The 21,095-nt window shown below is 41.7% G+C and overlaps 1 protein-coding gene across 8 annotated transcripts in view; it reads left to right on the top strand.

Moving 5' to 3' along the window:
- The window catches only part of CACNB2 (calcium voltage-gated channel auxiliary subunit beta 2), a 384,840-nt gene that overhangs the window by 114,039 nt on the left and 249,706 nt on the right, over window positions 1-21,095 (top strand). The window contains exon 1 of one of the 8 annotated variants that reach the window (XM_060659222.3): window positions 8,114-8,980. The exons of the other annotated variants lie outside the window; for them this stretch is intronic. Coding sequence (XP_060515205.1) covers window positions 8,933-8,980 — 48 coding nt within the window. The 5' untranslated portion in view covers window positions 8,114-8,932. Of the gene's footprint in view, window positions 1-8,113; window positions 8,981-21,095 lie in introns of those variants that run through there. 8 annotated transcript variants of the gene reach the window in all.

Raw genomic sequence — 21,095 nt, forward strand, 5'->3', positions numbered from 1 at the left:
TTTTATTATTCTTTTTTTCTTTTATTTCGTGCTACCTAAATGTTACTTTAAAATGTAGTCCTGTAAATGGCGTTAAATTATTTCTTAATATTTAACAATGGGGATGGGGAATAAATACAGATAGGTAAAATAGATTTTTTTTTAGTGTTTATTTTTTGAGAGAGAGAGAGAGAGAGAGATACAGTGTGAGCGGGGGAGGGGCAGAGACAGAGGAAGACAGAATCCGAAGCAGGCTCCAGGCTCCGAGCTGTCAGCACAGAGCCCAGCGCGGGGCTCTAACCCGTGAGATCGTGACCTGAGCCGAAGTTGGACGCTTAACCAGCTGAGCCACAGGCACCCCAAAATAGGGTTTTAAAGAAACTGACTTGTTTCATGACTTATAGCTTCACTAGCTAACAGATGTTTACTTTTTATACGAAGATACCTGTGGGGCGCCTGGGTGGCTCAGTCGGTTAAGCGTCTGACTTCGACTCAGGTCATGATCTTATAGTCCATGGGCTGGAGCCCTTTGCTGACAGCTCAGAGCCCAGAGCCTGCTTCAGATTCTGTGTCCCCCTCTTTCTCTGCCACTCCCCCACTCGTGCTCTGTCTCCCTCTCTCTCTTTCAAAAATAAATACACGTTAAAAAAATTTTTTTTTCAAAGAAGATACTTGTTAGATAAGATGAATTTTCCAGTTGGTAAAATTTCAGACTTTGCAAGAACGAGACAGAGATAGGCTTAAGGGTTGGGCATGTTTTACAGAAAAATACGGGTGATTTGGAAAACCCGTAGAAGGGGAACCACTGAGCTCAAAAAATGTCTGTTGTATGATTGGATTATTCGATGAATCACTGTGTTCTACCCCAGGGTCAGCATATAAAAATAATTTTGGCATTTGATAGAGAGCAGAGGAGGGCCAGCGGGCTCAGGAGTCAGGCTCCTTGATAGAAACCCAAGCTCTGCCATTTCCTTGGACAATTTACCTGACTTCATTGTGCCTCCATTTCTTTCTTTATAAAATGGATTTAAAACAGTACTTACCTCACAGGGTTCACAGGAGAATCGAAGGGTAACTGTATGAAGTGTTTAGAAGAGTGCCTGGCACTTAGTAGGAGTCCATAACTCTCAATATTCTTCCTTCTCACCTTCTGCCCTTGAGCCCACGGACTTTCAAAAGGATGTCTGTTGTCAGTTTTGTAATGAATTGCATAGTGGGGTTAGTCAGATGGTGGTGGGGGCTGATGCTGATGGTAGTCTCCATGACCAAGTAAGGAATTAAATAAAAACATACCTACATACCTAAATAAATAAATATATACATAAGTATATGTGTGTGTGTGTGTGTGTGTGTGTGTGTGTGTATACACATATATATGAAACAGAATTCGACAATCTATCCGGAGTGTTGTCTGGCCACTTTAGAAAACAAGGTGTGCTTCTCTTTCCTGGTCTTTCCAAACAAACAGGAGATCAAAATCACTGCCGTGAAGTTTCTTATCCTGTTCTCATCATAGACATGCTCATGAAATGTTGTACTGTGAATAGGGCGCTTTGCCTTTCATCACTGAAGTGTCAGTGTTTTCCTTTCTTATATGCACGTTGCATCTCCTCGTAGCTGTAATGAATGAAATGAACTGATCAGATCTAGTCTCTGAAAAAAATTAGTGCGGCCTGGAAAAATCGGAAACACACACATGTTCTCGGCTTTTCCCCTCTCCTTCCTCGCTTCCTCTGCCTCCTGTAATAAATGCCTATTCATTGTTTCTTCTTCCAATGGTATCTAATAATGCTCCCTCCTGGCCAGCCACCTGTGATACAAAACCTAAAGTCTAGGTAGAGAGAGAGCGTGCTGGAGACATAGAACAGAAGGCGTAGGGTTTTTGTTTGCTGGCTGTCTTTGTTCAGAATCTGAGTGATAGGCAAAGTGGGGGAAATTGAAAGAAAATCAAAAATCACAAACAACAGAAATTAAGCAAACGTACCAAATATAAACCTAAGGGTGTGTATTTATGGAGAGAGAGAGATCCAGGAGGATGAATGCCTGGGAGAAGAGTTTTTGAATGTTTTTGTTTGTGTTGAAAAGTGAGGGCAGGTTTACAAGTGGCTTTAGGGTAAGAGAGCATTAGAGAAGAAAGGAAAGGAAATTCTTGGGAAGCGTGGCTTTGAGTTCAAGGATTCTCTCTTGTGATCTTTGTGCCATATATAAGTTGATTTTCAATCACTTTTTGTTGGTAGATGGCATTTCTTTCAACATGACGAGGCTGTAAGAGACCTGGGACTTATTGGAGTTGCATGGGTTTCTCATGCTTTTGAATATAACATGCGTATTCTAACTCTAGAACACAAGATGTATTCTGCGCATTCCAACTCTAGAACACAAAATGTGTTCTAGACTTGCGGTTCACATTTCCTGATTATTATTCATTTTGTGAGTATGACTTCTCCCCCAATCACATCGCATGTAACTGTTTTCTTTACTTCTGCTGCTGTCTGTATGTGGGTGGCAAATAAACAAGTGATGTCACTCTCATTACTGAGAAGAAACGCCTGGTTGTTGGTCTGAAACAAACAAACAAACAAACAAACAACCAGTAGATAAAGAGAACCTGGACACCCTGGTGAGAAAAAAATTAAAAAAAAAAAAAAATGAAAACAACAACAACAAGAAACTGAGAAAGAGAGACGATTTTCAGTCCGTAGAAGCTGGAATAAAGTACAATGGTGCGGGGGCTCCTGGGTGGCTGTCGGTTAAGCATCCGGACTCTTGATTTCAGCTCAGGTCATGATCTTGCACGTGTGAGATCGAGCCCCACACCCGGCTCTGTGCTGAGCATGGCACCTGATTGAGATTCACTCTCTCCCTCTCTCTCTTTCTCTCTCTCTTGTTGCCCCTCCCTTGCTTGTGCGCCCTCTCTCTCAAAAAAAAAAAAAAAAAATAGAGTGGTACTTTTCAGTGGCTAAAATAAGTAGAGCTGAATGGAAGAGACAGAGGGCTAAAGAGAGATCCTGTTCGGGATTCTGAGAGAAATGAGGATTGACCAAGAATAGAAGCAAAGTGGAACTGACATGAAAATAAAGATTTATCATGGGTTGTGCTATTGGAGACTGAAGTTCACTAGTGGAGGGAAATACCCCTCACTGAGAGAAACAGGTATCTTTTTACATTGGGTTTCTTTTTCTGTTTTCTGTACTTGTGCTTTTCCGCTTTGATTTCCCAAATCTTTCATGGTTTTAGCCCCTTCTCTTCCCTGCCACCTCCTTGCTATAAGATACCATCTGATTTTACTTGGATGGTTACGGCAGCTCCCAAGCTGCTCTCACTGCCTCCTCTCTGGCCGTCTTCCACTCTTGCTGCAGCTCCACTACTGAAGTGTGTTTTAAATGATACAGATTCTGGGGCGCCCGGGTGGCTCAGTCGGTTGAGCGGCCGACTTCGGCTCAGGTCATGATCTCGCGGTTCGTGGGTTCAGGCCCCATGTCAGGCTCTGTGCTCACAGCTCGGAACCTGGAGCCTGCTTCAGATTCTGTGTCTCCCTCTCTCTCTGCTCCTCCCCAACTCATGCTCTCGCTCTCTCTCAAAAAGAAATAAACATTAAAAAAAATTTAAATGATGCAAATTTGATCATGCCCCTCTACTGTATGAATAGAATCCCACTGGTGTTAGTGTAAAGATAAAAGTTGTTTCTGGCAATTATATACCTTTTTATCCTAATCTTGTCCCACCCTCCCGCTTCCTTTATCCTTCAGCTCTTAGACTGAGCATTCTTTCTTCTGCCACAAAGACCTTTGTAAATGATGTTCCCGCATTCGGAATATGGCTCCCATATTCCCTCTCCCTGCCCCATCTCCCCATCTCCCCTTGTCTTTTCCCCTGGGTTTTAGTCGCTCTGTATTCAAGGACCATGGTTATTGGACTTGTTCTTTTATCCCTAGTGCCTAGGACATACGTGGCCATGGTAATTATTGACTGAATGATACTGTTGATGAAATAGACATTTGGTCCCTTTTTGCTTGTTCGTTTGTTTTTACTGAAATCAGCGGAGAACTTTTTGGTGCACCTCAGAACACCAGGCTCCGAGGCTTTGCAACAACATAGTGTGAAGGAAGAGTTCAGTGAGTCTATGGGATAGCGTCTGTGGCGGGAAGGGAAACCATAGCCACAAAAAGAGCCATAAATGCTCCAGCAGAGTCAGCCTTGACAAGGAACCGTCAGCTTCCCTGCAGAAGGCCTCTCTTGAGCTGGTTTTATTCTTCTGTTTCAAAGAGTTTTCTTCTCCAGAGAAGCATTTCATCTGTGTTTAACACCCACCGGGTACTTCATTTCTCCTAATAGTAACGTAGAAAGGGATGAGTGAATAAACATGAATTCTCACACTTTCTACAGACTTCCCAGATGTAAATCCCTTGAACTTTTAAAAATACCTGGCCTTGGGGCACCTGGCTTAGTTGGTTAACATCCGAGCCTTGATGTCAGCTCAGGTCGTGATCTCACGGTTTGTGGGATCGAACCCCGTGTCAGGCTCTGCACTGGCAGCACTGAGCTTGTCTAGAATTTTCTCTCTCCTTCTCTCTCTGCCCCTCCCCTGCTCACTCGTGTGTGCATGGGCTTCTCTCTCTCTCTCTCTCTCTCTCTCTGTCTCTCTCTCAAAATAAATAAATAAACATTCAAGAAAAAAACCTGGCCTTGACAACATTTATCCGCACTTAGTTTTAATTTGCTGCTTTTGTCATTCTAGCTCTCATTGTCATCTTTTAGTATTTTACCTGCACGCATCTTGCATCATAGCAAAATAGCTAACTTAACAATGCATTAGATTTGTGATTTACATGAACCAAACAGCTAGTTTTATTGACTTTATCTGATTTCGGTTTTTAGCGGATAGATATTTCTTGTAGACAATTATATAAGTTCAAAAGCTTCAGATTTCTACTAGTATTGAACTATGGACTAGTTTTTAAAACCAAACAGTCTAGAGATTTTTTTCTCCTACTTTTTAATAAAACAACACAGACTTTCACATTTAAAGGCTTTGCTAATTCTGAGGGCGCCTGGGTGGCTCAGTTGGTTAAGCGTCTGACTTCAGCTCAGGTCATGAGCTCGTAGTCTGTGAGCTCAAGCCCCATGTCGGGCTCTGTGCTGACAGCTTAGAGCCTGAAGCCTGCTTCAGATTCTGTGTCTCCCTCTTCCTCTTTCCCTCCCCTGCACATGCTCTGTCTCTCTCTCTCAAAAATAAATGAACATTAAAAAAATAAAAAATAAATAAAGGCTTTGCTAATTCTGTATGTCCTAGAAGAGAAAATCTGAAGTCTCAAAAGTGATGTTCAAAGTACTTCACAGTCTAGTCCCATGCTGCTCTCTTGATTCTCTCCCACTCCCCCACTGCCCCCCCCCCCAACTTTAGAGTCTGTGAATTAATCATTCATTCCAGAAACACTTTGAAGTACATTGTTTTGAGGTACTTTGAGGTATTTTTTGAGGTATTTTGAGGTGTTTTTTTGAGGTATTTTGAGGTAACTACACATTTAGCTTCTATAACCGAGGTCAGATTAAAAGTGACAGACAGAAGTACTCTAGGAGTTTATTTCTCTTTCACGTCACAGCCTGCATGCAAGGAGCAGAAGGACTGAAGAGCGTTCAGTGTCCTTCTCAACTTGAGTGGCTCGTAAATGGTTCCAGCTCTCAACACTCTGTCCACGGTCAGAGCAGCAAGACAGGGAACAGAAAAAGGGAAAGGCAAGCTCCATTCCCTCTGAGGACAGGACTAAGATGTTGGCGTGTGTCGTTTCTTCCTGGAATGTGGAACAGAATCTGGTCACATGGCCATACCAAGTTGCAAGGGAGGCTGGGGCATTTCTCCTAGCCCAGCAGCCACGTGTCCATTTCTGTTGCTCTTGATGAAGTCAAGAAGGGACGATGGGGGAACCACTGTGCATCTTTGTCACACCTGCTACGTGTCCATCACCGCACTCAGTGCCAGGGGTATAGAGATGGGTGAGGCCTGGATTCTGGGGAGAACCCAGTTTAGTTTGAGGGATTTAGGGTATATACCTGTTCTCAGAATAGATCGTGAACATTTAACCTGTTTACCTTTTCTCTACGTTCTCTATAAACAATGCATTTTGTATACTGCGTATAATCCTCTGTGCTTTTGTATCTGCTGCCCCATTGCCTGGCATGATTTCTGCCCCTATTTTCCACTGGATGCAGTTCTACCTACCCGTTCTGCTAAGGCTACCCCGAGAGTTCCCACCTTCGAGAAGCCATTAGCATTCCTTTCTGGTAGAGGTAAGAGTTGTACCATTGGTGTTCCCATAACACTCAAATTCTGTGTTCTCTTTGCTCCGTTTTGTTGTAAGTCCCTTAAGACATGTAGGGACTGTATTTTATTCATTTCCTATTTTGAGCACCTAGCAAGCACAGTGCTGAGCAAATAGAAGGTGCTTGATAGATGTTTGCTGAATCAAATTAGAGCTTGGCATCCTTTCATGGATTCTTGAATGGCAAGGTGGGTGGAATCTCTAATGAACTGGGGATCTCCGTCATATTGCGGATAATGATATCAGAGTTAATAAAAAGTTAAGTGAATTCCAAATCAAATTCAGAATCATAGAAGAGATCATGTCTCCAACAGTTCCATCTTATTCTAACTAGAGTTCATTTTAATTCTTTATTTTTATTCAGTTATTCTAGTAAATGTGTCTTGGCTGAGATTGATGAAGGGTCTTCAAGAAAAAGCCTACATTTGAATTATAGGTTCTCTTATCTCGCTACAAATTATATCACATATGTGGGGTGCCAGAGTGGCTCAGTCAATTAAGTGTCCGACTTCAGCTCCGGTCATGATCTCATGGTTTGTGAGTTTGAGCCCCACATCGGTCTCTGTGCTGACAGCTCAGAGCCTGGAGCCTGCTTCAGATTCTCTGTCTCCCTCGCTCTCTGCCTCTCCCCTGCTCACACTCTGTCTCTCTCTCTCTCTCTCTCAAAAATAAATAAACATTAAAATTTAAAAAAACTATATCACATATATTTCTCACTAAAATTTCTCTAAAAAATCAAATTTATGTCTTATCTACGGGAAATCCATCTTGGATGGTCTAGAAGATGTTGAGTTTTTTTCCCCCCTCAGATCTCCCTTTAAAAGCCAATTTGCAATGTAATTTAGAAATTTTCTTTTCTTCTAGGTTTCTGATGTCATCACAAAAGTAGCCTTATTGTCTGTCTATAATTTATTCATTATTTCCCTTTTGGACCTTCTGATACATGAAGGATTAATTAGTACATGATAAAGCCATAGAATTTTCATAGACTATTTAAATTACATAAATTACCGGGTGTAGTAATACTATTGCTTATGTTACTTATAGGCAAAACACCTGCTTATTTGGGGCCTTAGTTACTTTATTAGTGAAGGAAGAACATTCAACTAAGGCAGGACTTGTTTTGTTGTTTTGTTTTTTTTCATCTCCAGTAGCCCCTTGGGCTGTTACTAATAATAAAGATTTGTTACTTTAAATCATAGGTTTTAAGGAAATAATGGTGAAGTGTCGACAGTTCATAGGCTTGCACTTTCTAGGGCCTGAAGAGCGTAGCGGTGTGATCTTCATGGGTGGCGGGAAATAGTTAACCTCTCTTCCTGAGTGGCAGCAGCCTCTGGAGTGACTTGGGCATGGGGTCAAATGCAGATCATTAGCTGTGGCACACTAGGAGGCTGTATGAATCCTTGCTTGTTAGAATGGGTGATACCATACAAATTAATAGTTTTACCCCCAAATGCCTTAATAGTTCGTCTTCTCAGGTGTGGCGTGCACAAGGCCTTTTGGAAGAATGTTATGATCGGCTCAGTCTCAGCAAACTGTATCTTTAGAGAAGAATGTAAATTACAGCTTGCAAGGAGCATTCATTTGTAACATCTCCTGCTTTGCAGGCACCCTCACTTTGTGTCTCGTGTCTAAATCGTAGGCGATGGATCATCTAATTAATGATATTATCTAATTAATCATGTCTGACTCTGATCAGATTTACTTACCGGGGTTATGTTTATTTCATGTGCTGTAACGTAGGAAGTGAATATTTTGGCAGTGAGCGCCCGTGTGCACGCACGCACACACACACACACACACACACACAGAAACCTGTGTGTAGCTGCAGTGATCAAGTGAGTCGGGTCCTGAGGCCACTCCAGCAATCTTTTCTACAATTCATGTGAAACACGTACCACAAGACAAAGCGTCTGACAGTTTGGAGGGTGGTTCTGTAGTCCTAGGAATCCAGAGTGAATTAAAGTCTAGACTCCGTCATTTTTCAGGGGAAAAGGGAGGAGGGAGAAGTCGCAGATCAGATATGCCCGAAGTGTTACAGAGAGAACACGGAGGCCAGGATGCTGCTGCTGGTTTGAGCGCTGGAAGGGAGGCAATAATGGCAGAGCAGCAGCGGGGGGAGCCGTGCGCTCAGAAGCAGTAGCATAAACAGCATCAGGAGTAGGGCCTCCTCTTGTAAAAAGCAGGATACTGCAGGCTTGTGAAAGGCAAGATTCTCTGATGTCTGACAGTCTCCTGAGTGGAGAATGGCTACTGTAAAAATGTTGCCAAGAAACTCTACCGATCCGGACGGTCGTAACTGTGTGGTAGTAATAGTTACCTCAGGAAAATAAATTTTACTTTTGGCCGATTTTCTGGTCTGTAGACAACTCCCCGAAGAAGATCTCAAATTACCCGAAAAAAAAAAAAAGAAAAGAAAAGAAAAACAGGGACAACAAAGTTTTGGCATGCTCGCAAGGACCCGTGGTGTTTTTTAGAAACTACCTAGGAAGGCAGAAGCTAAGTGTTGATTTGCCCATGCCTCTTACCTGGGAGCACAAGGTGGGAAGAAATGGACAGTGGCTGTGATGAGACGAGGAGGCACAGTGCAGCTCGGTGAAGCCACACGCTGACTGCGTTCCGCACCGCTCTTCATGCAGTGCTGTGGGCTGGTGCATCGGCGGCGAGTACGGGTGTCCTATGTAAGTTTCTATTGCTGTAGAATTGCAGCTAGGGGCTGAAAATACGGTTCGTGTCTGTCTCGTGCATGTTGCCTCTCTCGGATGTTTTTAATCCCTGTGCTGAGTATCAGCCAGGGAATCAGTCATTGGTACTACGAGTTTTCAAGGCACCTGAGGTATGGGAGATGCTGCGATTGTTCCGGAGACGTTTTTGTAGATCTCTGGTGCCGTGTTACTTTGATAAGATTGGAAATCACTTGCACGGGGATTGTTTGGGAAGTCCATTGTCTCAGAGATCTGTATCAGTTCAAACCAGTTGATATTCTCTTTTCCCTAAAGGAGTCCTTGTTTTCATGTGTGAATTATGGCATGGGAAAAAAAAACATTATCTCTTTTAGAGAGGGATACTATGGAGTTTGTGAAATTAACGATAGCCACAGAGGCTCCTATTAAATCCTATTTTGCACAGCTTCAGAAAAAGCGTAGATGATAATCGCTTGGTGGATGACACAGCTGTTGCCACTAACGCCAGGATTTATCGCAGCTTTATCATCCTGTGACTATTTCACTGAAATAGCCCTTATTTCACGGACCTGCTGTGTTTTGCAAAATGGCTGTCTGAGTATTAAATTCTACAAGGCAGGCTTCTGCAAACACTGAAGTATCACTACTTAAAATGATTGGATGCTAATTGAAATATGCTGTGCAGTGCGCTAGCCGGCAGGCTCTGGGGAAGCGCCGGCTTTATTTTCCTGCTCTTTTTTGCATGCGGCTACTTCATTTTCAGGGACTGATATGAAAGAGGGAGGACAAGAGGTTTCCGCAGGCTAGCCAAACTGCAGTGCTGAACGGCTTCACACTGGTCTGCGATTGCTGGCTGCAACACAAATGGAAATTCCACAAAGGGAGCTAATCAATACTTAAGGGTGTCATGTAAAGAAACCCGTGACCTTGGAAAACTGGCCACCAGCACAGATAGTGCGTGACACTTCCAGGACAAACAAGGTCAAAATCTGATAGGATCTCAATAATAAAGTTGAGGATGGGGAGTTGGAGGCAGGGAAGGGATGACTGCTTTCCCATCGGATCCGAAAGAGAATATTCAATTTTGTTAAATAAGGCAAAGCGTGAGAAGCCCCTTTCACGTAAAGGTTTCTGTAATTGTTGTATATCCAGGGCCATTTGTCTTTTGAATGCAACAGTTGATACGCAAGGAGTGAATGTAGTAGTGAGGTAGGCAGCAAAGGTTTTTAAAGACGACATCTGCAGAAATAGTTGGGTTTCTTTTTTTCTTTTACCCCCAACAGAAAAATCAATTCTTTTTTAATAGGAGTTGAGGGGAAAAGCGTTAGAAAGTTTTTTAAAGTGTAAAATTATCCACATAAAGAAAAGCTTAAAAGTAATTTGAAATTAAAAATCCCTATTTTTCTAGAATAATGAAGGCTGACAGCTCCAGACCTTTATGTATTCCTGTTTACTCTTATATAATGAATCAGAAGAAATCTGTGGTTACGTGGCCTATTGGATAGAGGAATTCTGAAATAAGGCCTCAAAAAAGTAATAATTTTTCTCCTACTTATCTTTGTCCTTTTCCTTACACTGGACATGTAAATAAATGGAAGAGACAGCACGATCTGTAATTTTTTGGAATGTTGATGGAAAGTTTAGAAGATTTGGCTCTCCTGCTCATTCTCAAACTTTTTTTTTTTTTACCTTGCATTTTGGTTAAGGATCCACAAAACTTATAGCACAACTATATTTTAAACAGATAAAAGAAATTCATACCTTTGTCAGTAGAAATAAATTTTCCTTTATTTTAGAACATTTATCTCCGGGGAATTCTAACCCGTAACCCACCTGCTGTTTTAGTCTTGTTGCTTTGGCAGTTTAAAGTATGGATTGCAATTTTCCTTCGAGATAGCCACCCCAAAGCTATAGGTCTGTCAGATGTGAAACATATTTCGTTTCTGTAGAGGAAAAGAACTCTCTGTGAATGGGTCTTTCTGTGAGATCTCTAACTTGCCTGTAAGTCTCCAAATGACACATTGAGTCTCGGAGCTGCTCATTGAATGACTGGGAGACAACAGGGCAAAGGACAGTCCAGAACTGTGTGTGGGAGCAGTGACCGGGCCCTTGGTCACTGAATACCCCTTATGTGGACTGTCCTGGTGGCTTTTCTCCAGCCAGTGTCCATTTCAGAGGATGATGGCTTAGACCATCATGCCAGTACCGAAATCCAGCTGAAGCTTGGGAACTTACAGTGTGTATAAATTAAAAAATATATATATTAGCTCTAACATACAAATCAATTGGGGTGTGTGTGTGTGTGTGTGTGTGTGTGAACCCTCTGCTAGTTCTTATAATTTTTTTTTTTTTAGTATGACAGCTTTCTTAAGGATTCCTCCTACTCCAACATTGTCTCAGAAAGAATATGAAAGTTACGTGGGTTTTGAATAAAGTTATGTACATATGCCATAGTTCTTCATTTCGGGGGTTTTTATCTTCCACAGCTGTCCCCTTTATTAGGGCCCCTCCCCTAATTTGCATAACCCCACCTCCACATTCAAAAGCATTCTGCGGGTGACGCCCACCCTGCAGGCTGTGACCCCTTTCCTTTTCTTTGAGACTCAATGCAGAAGCCTTTCTCTTTGGCATTCTTCTTTGACTCCAAGACCTAGTCTTCATTATTTGGTTTACCCCTCATGATCATTCTGTTTGAACCCTACTTCCTATGTCAGAAGAAATTCCTGTTTTTATCTAAACTGTCTTGCTATTTTCATCATATTGAATGACATGAAAACCTGTCAGCTGAATAAATACTCTTAAGCTTAAAAGGCTATATAAGCATAGTAAGCCCTGTGTGCACCCTTGTGAAACACTTCTAAACTACTGACATTTGCATGCACTGGAGAGCAGAGACGGATACGAACGCTTTTCAGTAAACGTTTTATTGAGGTACCGCCTCCCCGCAGAAAAGCGCAAAAATCCTAAGTGGCGACCTTGACGAGAGTTCACAGGGTGAACCAGCCTGTGTAACCAACACCCAAACCAAGAAACCAACCAACATCAGCACACTCATGGTCCCTTCTGCACACTGATCACCCCCCCGCCCCCCAGCCAGGGCACCCACTCATCTGGCTTCTAACATCCTGTTTCCAAATTTTATACAGCTGGGCTCATACAGTATATACTTCTCTGTTCAGTTTGCGTCGTTCATCATGATACTCACAAGATTCATCCATCCATGTGGCTGCATGTTGTGGCTTATAACCTGTTCATTCTCATGGCTGTATGGCATTTCATCACGTGGCTGTACCGTATTTTAATTACCCATCTGACTGTTGATAGGCCTTTGGGTAGTTTCCAATTTGGGGCTGCTATAAATACTGCCTCTGTGAACATTTGTGACATGCTATTTTATGGATGTTTGCATATGTACTTCTGCATATGTATACGCATATGCCAAGTCGTGGGGTATATATATGTGTATTCAGCTTAAGGTGATAGTGGTAAACAAAGTATTCCGAAAGTAGTTCTGTCAATTTATGCTCCTACCAGGAGTGCCTCACCAAAACTTGGTGTTACCTCTTACATTTTAGCCCGCCTGGTGAATGTGTACAAGAACTCCATTATGTTTGTACTCGGCATTTCTCTGATGACTAATGAAATCAGGCACCTTCTCATACACTTAGTGACCATTTGGATATTCTCCTTCGTGAGCTATTTGTTCAATTCCTTGCCTCTTTTTCTATTAGGATATTTGTCTTTTGAGGCTTTTTTCTTCAGAAAAGAATAAGCAGTGGGGCACTTGGCTGGCTCAGTTGGTAGAGTGTGTGACTTTTGATCTTGGGGTTGGGGGTTCGAGCCCCGGGCTGGGGGTAGAGATTACTTTTAAAAAATCTTAGGGATGCCTGGGTGGCTCAGTCGGTTGAGCGTTCGACTTCAGCTCAGGTCATGATCTCACGGTTCGTGAGTTCAAGCCCCGCGTCGGGCTCTGTGCTGACAGCTCAGAGCCTGGAGCCTGCTTCGGATTCTGTGTCTCCCTCTCTTGCTGCTTCTTCCCTGCTCACGCTTTGTCTCTCTCTCTCTCAAAAATAAATAAACATTAAAAAAAATGAAAAGTCTTAAAAAAAAAAAAAAAGAACCAGGAAGAAGTTGATTGGCATGGTGATTAGCCAATATTATACTGTGGTGATTAGCATAATAAAATGCTTAGCGACAGAGGGGTATATATAGATATTATTGGAGCTTGCACTCAGGCTAACCTGGGTGTGATTCTTGATGTTCTCACTTACTTACTCTGGGTTAGTGGGGGGTTATTTTCTTTTCTGAGACCCCCCCACTTTTCTGAGAAATCTGTATAATTGGGAAAGTAGGAAAAGCTTACAGGGTTATTTTGAGAGTTAAAATGAAATAATGTTTGTCAGCCCCTAGTATATTGCCTGGCACACAGTTGTCTCTCCAAAGCTGGAGGCACTATGAAATGAGATCGTGAGACAAAGTGACGATAGTAGGACAGCAGTAGGGAATGGTAGTGAACGAGATGGGGGGTGGCTGGCCTCAACTGGCTGGTTACTGCCTGTGTTAGCTACTACAAGTCTTGAAAAGCCTTGACAAATGGGTTAGATGGTGGAGAATGACCTAGTCTGTTACCAGTCTCCTATCAGAGCACTCTGTCCCTGGTATATGATCACTTCTGAACTTTCAGAGCATGTAAATGGAGTGAGATCACCCAGTGATGTCACTTGTGTATAAACAGTTGACCCTTGAACAACACAGGTTTGAACTGAGCAGGTCCTTAAATATGTTTTCCTTATGACTTTCTCAATAACATTTTTTTCTCTAGCTTACTTTATTGTAAGTATGCAGTATATATTACATATAACATACAAAACATACAAAATGCATGTGAGCCGACTGTTTATGTTATCAGTAAGGCTTCCAGCCAGCAGAAGGCTATTAGTAATTAAGTTTTTGAGGGAGTCAAAAGTTATACATGGACTTTCAACTACATTGAATAAAACAAGCATGTTGTTCAGCAGCGAACAGTCTAACATAACTTCTGAGAAATTCAGGACTCTAGGTAAATTCCAATTGTTATTGTTACCTAATGCACAATCGTATAGACTTTTACAGAGTTTACAAAATACTTTTATAGCCCATTATTTCATGTGATGTTAAAGTAACCTTTTTAAGGCAAGGCAAATGATGATATCCCCATTCTATAGATCAAGAAACTTCAAGTGAGGAATAACTATTGCCTCAGGCCTCAAAATCCAATAGGGGCCAACCTGAGATTTAAAGTAATATGTATTCTTATCCATATGTAGTGTTCTGTGCCTCCTGCTTGGGATGTATTTCTAAGTTTAAATAATGGGATTAAAATTCAGTTTAATTAACGCTAGAAGTTTTTAGTGCATCTGAGTATAAAAATCAATTATCATTGAACTTGAGAAATGTCCAAGTTGTCATTGAAGAGATTTCTTGTAGTAGCATTGTGGGTAATGTACCCTTTTGACTTATTTCTCTCACAATTTCTGCTTTATCCAATTCTCACAATTGTCTTAACTAGTTAACTAGTTAGGTCAAGGTACACATTTACTATTTTTGCATTGGAAAATAGGTTTTTCATGGAAAATGACTTTTTAAAGAGTTTTGGTGGCTTCCATTCTGTCCCTTCACAGATAAAAGAGTCAGATTCATAAGCACAGTAACATATATATGTAAATGTATATATGGATGGATGGTTACATGTGTATGTGTGTACGTGTTTACACACATACCTTAAATCACTTGGAGCTTTTCCAGCTATGACTTCAGATGTTTTTGAAGAGTAATATTTGGTGTTTTAAACCTGCCTCTCGTTTAAAGTCAAATTTATATACATTTTTCCTATAAGTGTATATACATTCATATACATTTAAAGTCAAATTTATATACATTTTCCCTATAAGTGTATATACATTTATATACATTTAAAGTCAAATTTATATACATTTTTCCTAGCCCATTTTTCTCAAGAGATTGCTGACTTTTCAGGTTTGGGACTGCGCGTGTTTGTGATAGCTTTTAATTTGGGCCATATTAAAATCCTTGATTTGACCCTTCAAATTTTTAAGATGCCGCTGATCCTAAAAAATATTTTTGAACTATTGCTCGTCTCTATAGGATGTGACAGTATCCTTCGGAAGGCATGCTTCCATCAGAGTAGAAGACCTCAGCTTCAGAAATGACAGCCGCACATGTTTAAAATACCTCACAATAAAAATACTGCTTGATGATGTACTTTTTTAGAGCTTTAAGTTTTGCTTTAATTATAAGCTTCAGTGCATGAGGACATCTTATTAATAGAAAACGAGATGGATGAACATGCCTACAAACATTAAGGAGCATGGGGGGGGAGGTATGAAATTCACTTAGCAGTCTGCATCCTTTGGGCGTGTGTAGAGAATGAGCCTCCTGATCAATTGTCACAGGTATGGGATCATCCAGTTGCTTTAAAGCCTCTCAGCACATTGCTGGTTGTCTCTCATTGCTTTCCCTTCCCGTTGGAGCGGCATTTGTTTTTTGTTTGTTTGTGTTTTGGAAGATCACATTCTTTCAGCTTAATTGAGGTATAATTGACAAATAAAATGGTAAGGTATTTAAAGTGTACACCTGATGATTTGATATATATTGTGCAAAGATCCCTTCCATCTAGGTAACATGTCCATCACCTCACACTATATGTGTGTGTGTGTGTGTGTGTGTGTGTGTGTGTGTGTGTGTGTAGTGTGTGTGTGTGTGTGTGTGTGTGTGTGAGAGAGAGAGAGAGAAAGAGAGAAAATGTAAGTATCACTGTCCTAGCAAATTTCAATTATACAATATAGTGTTATCAGCTATAGTCACCATGTTAGTTATTAGATCCTCAGACCTTGTTTCTTATTGCCGAAAGTATGTAACCTATTACTAACCTCTTTCTATTTTCCCCACTCCCCAGCTCCTTCCAGCCACTTTTCTACTTTCTATGACTTTGATTTTTTTTTAAATTTCCACGTTTAAGTGATACCACATAGTATCTGTCTTTCTTTGTCCAGCTTATATCCCTTAGCATAATGCTCTCAAGCTCCATCCATGTCGTTGCAAATGGTAGGATTTCCTTCTTTTTCATGGATGAACAATACTCCATTGTGTGTGTGTATCTCACATCTTTATTCCATTGCGTATGTGTATGTATGTATGTATGTGTATATATATATTCACATATATACATTCATATATACATTCATATGTATACATTCACACACACACACACACACACACACACACATCTCACGTCTTCTTTATCCGGTCCTCTCATGATGGACAGTTACATTCTTTCCATATCCTGGCTACTGTAAATAATGCCACAATGAACTGGGCAGTATGGAGAGGCAATTTAAAATGGGAATGACAGACTCTGGAGCAGAGGCCTAAAAGCCATACCTTGTAGACCCTTGGGCAAGGGTCCATCACTCTGTGCCTCAATTTCCCTTTCTGTTAAATGAGGAATAACAAGAGAATCTTACTCCTAGGTTTACTGTGAATGTTATATGTGTTAAACTATGAAAATACTTGCCGCATAGTAAGTACTCAGTGAAGTGTGAACTGTTTTAATTATTGTAATTCCTGCCTCCCTCTGCTCTGAGCACCTCTCCTGTGGTAAGAAGGTTGCTGAAAAAGAGCCGTCACTTTCAGAAGGATAAACTCATTGTTCGAAAGAAAGGTTTTGTAAAGTTTATCTACTTACGGAGAGCTTCAGCTGTCGTCAGCCACCTGTTCATTCACGAAGGGATTACTCAGCACCTGCTTTTCGCCCACAGCTATCCAGAAAGTTCAAAGTACAGAGAGGAACTGAACCCCTAATCCCTGCCTTCAGGAGGGCCTGGCTTACTGGTGGAGACACATGAGTTTATGGAACATTAAAATATTGAGTTAACTGGAATATCCAACAATAGGAGACAACAAATGGTATACCACCTGGAAAGAATACCAAACAGGCATTAAAGGAAAAACAGAGTGACATGGAAGGAGGTCTGTGTTCTGAAACTATGGTACCCAAAAATTAAGTTGCAGAGCAATGTATATGGAATGATCACATTTACTCTGTGGGTGTTTGTATCTATATTGGCATCCGCATAAGAAGAGTCTAGAAGGCTCCTGGGCTCCTGGGTGGTTCAGCCGGTTGACTTCAACTCAGGTCATGATCTTGCAGTTTGTGGGTTCGAGCCCCACGCCAGGCTCCAGAGCCTGGAGCCTGCTTCGGATTCTGTGTCTCCTCCTCTCTCTGCACCCCATGCTCATGCTCTGTCTCTCTCTGTCTCTCAGTAATAAATAAATGTTAAAAAAATTTTTAGAAAGCTATAACAATGTGTGCCAAGTTCACAGAAGTGGGATTATAAGGGACAGGTGGGATTTTTACTTATTATATCATTTGACATTTTCCAATGAGCATGCTTAATTTTTTTGATAAATATTTAAGAAGACAAATGCCTTTAAATTACTCTTTCCCTCTCCTTCTTCTAGAAAGGCTTATAAAATATAAATAAATACATATAATGCATATTTCAGCTCGTTAGAAAACATTCCACTTGAAGTGCATTGAGTGAAAACAACCCAGAAATTGAGGAATCTGTGAATTGAGAAGTTGTCCTATGTGCTCACAGAACTATTGTGAATTAAGAAAGGCCAGGTCTGGCTGGTTTCTTAGGCCTGTCCTTCCCGGGGGGTTACATGTAGATGTGCTCAGCTTGTGGGCCAAGGTCTAGTCCTTCATGCATGCTTAGGTTGCATGCTAAGAATTGGTCTCATGCAGGCTGGTCAAGTCTTCTTAAATTCATTTGCACCCTGCATATCTTTACTGTTAGCACATTTCCTAAGCAAACGAAGATCAAAAAGAATGAATAGATGCGATCTTAGCGGAGCAACGTCAATCATCTTAAGAGGTCTTTCCATGCCTAGTGGAGATCTATGCCTGCCTAGTGGGTCTTCCTCACTGAGGATACACACCAGTCAGAATGGTCAGATCATCAGATGCATTAGCCATGGTCCCACCCCACTGTCCTACCCTGAAACAGCTTACCCTTGACTTCTGTGATACCTCATGCACCTGTTTCCATATTTCTCTTCCTCTTCCTTCTCATATGCATGCTATGACTTTGTTTTCTTATTTATACTGGTGTTCCTTCAGGCAGTCAGACATCTGTAGTCAGTTCTTAGAGAAGCTGATCAACACCAATATACAGTTGAAAAAGGCTTGAAAGCAGTCAGAGTGGCCAAAATGAACAAATCAGGAGACTATAGATGCTGGAGAGGATGTGGAGAAACGGGAACCCTCTTGCACTGTTGGTGGGAATGCAAATTGGTGCAGCCGCTCTGGAAAACAGTGTGGAGGTTCCTCAAAAAATTAAAAATAGACCTACCCTATGACCCAGCAATAGCACTGCTAGGAATTTACCCAGGGGATACAGGAGTACTGATGCATAGGGGCACTTGTACCCCAATGTTTACAGCAGCACTCTCAACAATAGCCAAATTATGGAAAGAGCCTAAATGTCCATCAACTGATGAATGGATAAAGAAATTGTGGTTTGTATACATAATGGAGTACTACGTGGCAATGAGAAAGAATGAAATATGGTCCTTTGTAGCAACATGGATGGAACTGGAGAGTGTTATGCTAAGTGAAATAAGCCATACAGAGAAAGACAGATACCATATGGTTTCACTCTTACGTGGATCCTGAGAAACTTAACGGAAACCCATGGGGGAGGGGAAGGAAAAATAAAAGAGGTTAGAGTGGGAGAGAGCCAAAGCATAAGAGACTCTTAAAAACTGAGAACAAACTGAGGGTTGATGGGGAGTGGGAGGGAGGGGAGGGTGGGTGATGGGTATTGAGGAGGGCACCTTTTGGGATGAGCACGGGGTGTTGTATGGAAACCAATTTGACAATAAATTTCATATATTGGGGAAAAAAAGAAAAAGGCTTGAAAGAAGGAAAACCTTAAAAAAAAGTAGATTGAAGAAGAAATGGCTGAAATAATGCAAGGAAAACCATTCTTACTTTGTATCGTTTATTTACTTATTTTGAGAGAGAGATGGGGGAAGAGGGGGACGGACAGAGAGAGAAAGAAAGAGAAAGAATCCCAAGCAGGTTCAACACTGTCGGCCTGGAACCCGACCTGGGCTCGATCCCACGAACCGTGAGATCATGACCTGAGCCCAAATCAAGAGTCAGATGCTTAACCAACTGAACCACCCAGGTGCCCCAGAAGCAAAACTATTCCACGTATATGCTGATGGCTCCTAAATCTGTATGCCCAGCTCAGATACTCCAGCAAGTTTCACAGACGTGTAAACACTGAACAAAGTCCAGACATCTCTATTTGGGAACTCTGCAGGCTCTGCAAACACAGCCTGTGTAAACCTGACCCCGTCTTGCCCATCCCGCTCCTCCTCGTCTCTGTGCCTCCTTCCCTTCCCACCAATGCCTGCATCTACTCCCACCTCATCGGGCAGATTGGAAGGCACTGGCATCCTCTGCCTGGTCCATGCCAGAACTGAATCACTTTCCCTTCCCTTCACTCTCCGACCCAGTCAGTCGTCACATCCAGTCACTTCTACCTCAAGATCTTCTCTGTCCCAACTGTCTCGACCCTAGTGCGGACCCCAGTTCTGTCCCTCCCCGGATTACTGCATCAACCCCTTTGACTGGTCTCCCTGTCTTACTTGTAATTCTTGAACCGTCCTTTCAGCACGTGGGAGCAGCCATTGTGACTCTTGTCAAATGCAGTCATGTCATTTCCTTGCTCAGAACCCCCAGTGGATTCGTGTTCTCTGATCGGCATGCTGCTCTCCTGATCAAGCCCTGTTTGCCTCCTGGGCCTTAACCCCTAGCATCTTCCCACTCAAGTCCCAGTGGCACTGAATGTCATTCTTTTCCCCCAGTGCGCATTGCGCTCTGTTGCCTCTGCTCCTCGGTAGAGGCTGGGGTAGTGTCCGTGCTCTTTTCCTGCAACAGCACTTACTATGCCTTATCACAGTTACTCCTGTAAATGTGCCTCTTTGAACACTCTGAGTTCCCTTTTCATGGTTGTATCCTGATTATCCAGCAACAATGTGTGCCCGTGGCACATGGTGACGACATATTTGTTGAATGAATAAGTAAATAGTGCTGGAGAAATATGATTAAATTGTTATTTTTTGTTCCTACTGGCCATTATAATATGCAACTTTTATTTTATATTTATATAAATTCATTATATACATGGGTATATGTATGCACACACACACACACACACACACACACACACACACACACACAGAGCTTTGTGATGATACAAAGTTAAATTCCTGGGTGTTTTCAGTATTTACAAAGTAGAACATAAACTTTGTTGCTAGACTTTGAAACTATTTACTCTTTAGGCTTCTTCTCCCTGCTTAGATTATTGATATTCTGTTCATTTAGGATCTGAAACAGGAAACAGGCATTTACCCACTGGCAAGGACCTGCTCTGAATGCAAAAGAGATCTTAGCTTGATTTAAATGATGAAATTAGCCAAAACCCATGAACTAAGTCCTTTTAAAAACAATGGTTACAAAATAGGTAAATGTGATTTGTTTATTTAAAAAAAACATACTTTAAAGTATCCTTAAGCACGGCCATTTCAAAATAAAAACATCACCGGATTATTTTTTTGAAGCCTTGAATTAAAGGCTTTAACAGCCATATGTATTAAAAGCTACCCTGTCTTTTCCATATTAAACTAGCGGCTCCTGTTTTAGATGTGTCATTCGCTGCACACCCCCATCCGAGCTCGGGCAGGTAGCAATGCTCTGACCAGCCTTTTGTGTTGTTGGCTCAAGGCCTTCTATTGCCAGATGACCTTTTTGCTGAATAGATCTGCTTCCCATTGAGCCGGACTCCTCCGTTGGTATTACATTGAGATATCAGCCAATTCTCTTCCGTTTGAATCATCAGAAGTAGCTTCATTTATTGTTTACTGGGGTTCCCTCCCTCCCCCCTCCCCGACCCCGGCACTTTTGTGATGAGCATAGTGCCTTTCTCCTCCCCATTGCCAAAGGAATACATAATTTATATAACCCTCTCTGATTTCC

This window comes from Panthera onca, chromosome B4, assembly GCF_046562875.1.
Source record: "Panthera onca isolate mPanOnc1 chromosome B4, mPanOnc1 haplotype 2, whole genome shotgun sequence".
In the NCBI taxonomy this organism is placed as follows: Eukaryota; Metazoa; Chordata; class Mammalia; order Carnivora; family Felidae; genus Panthera; species Panthera onca.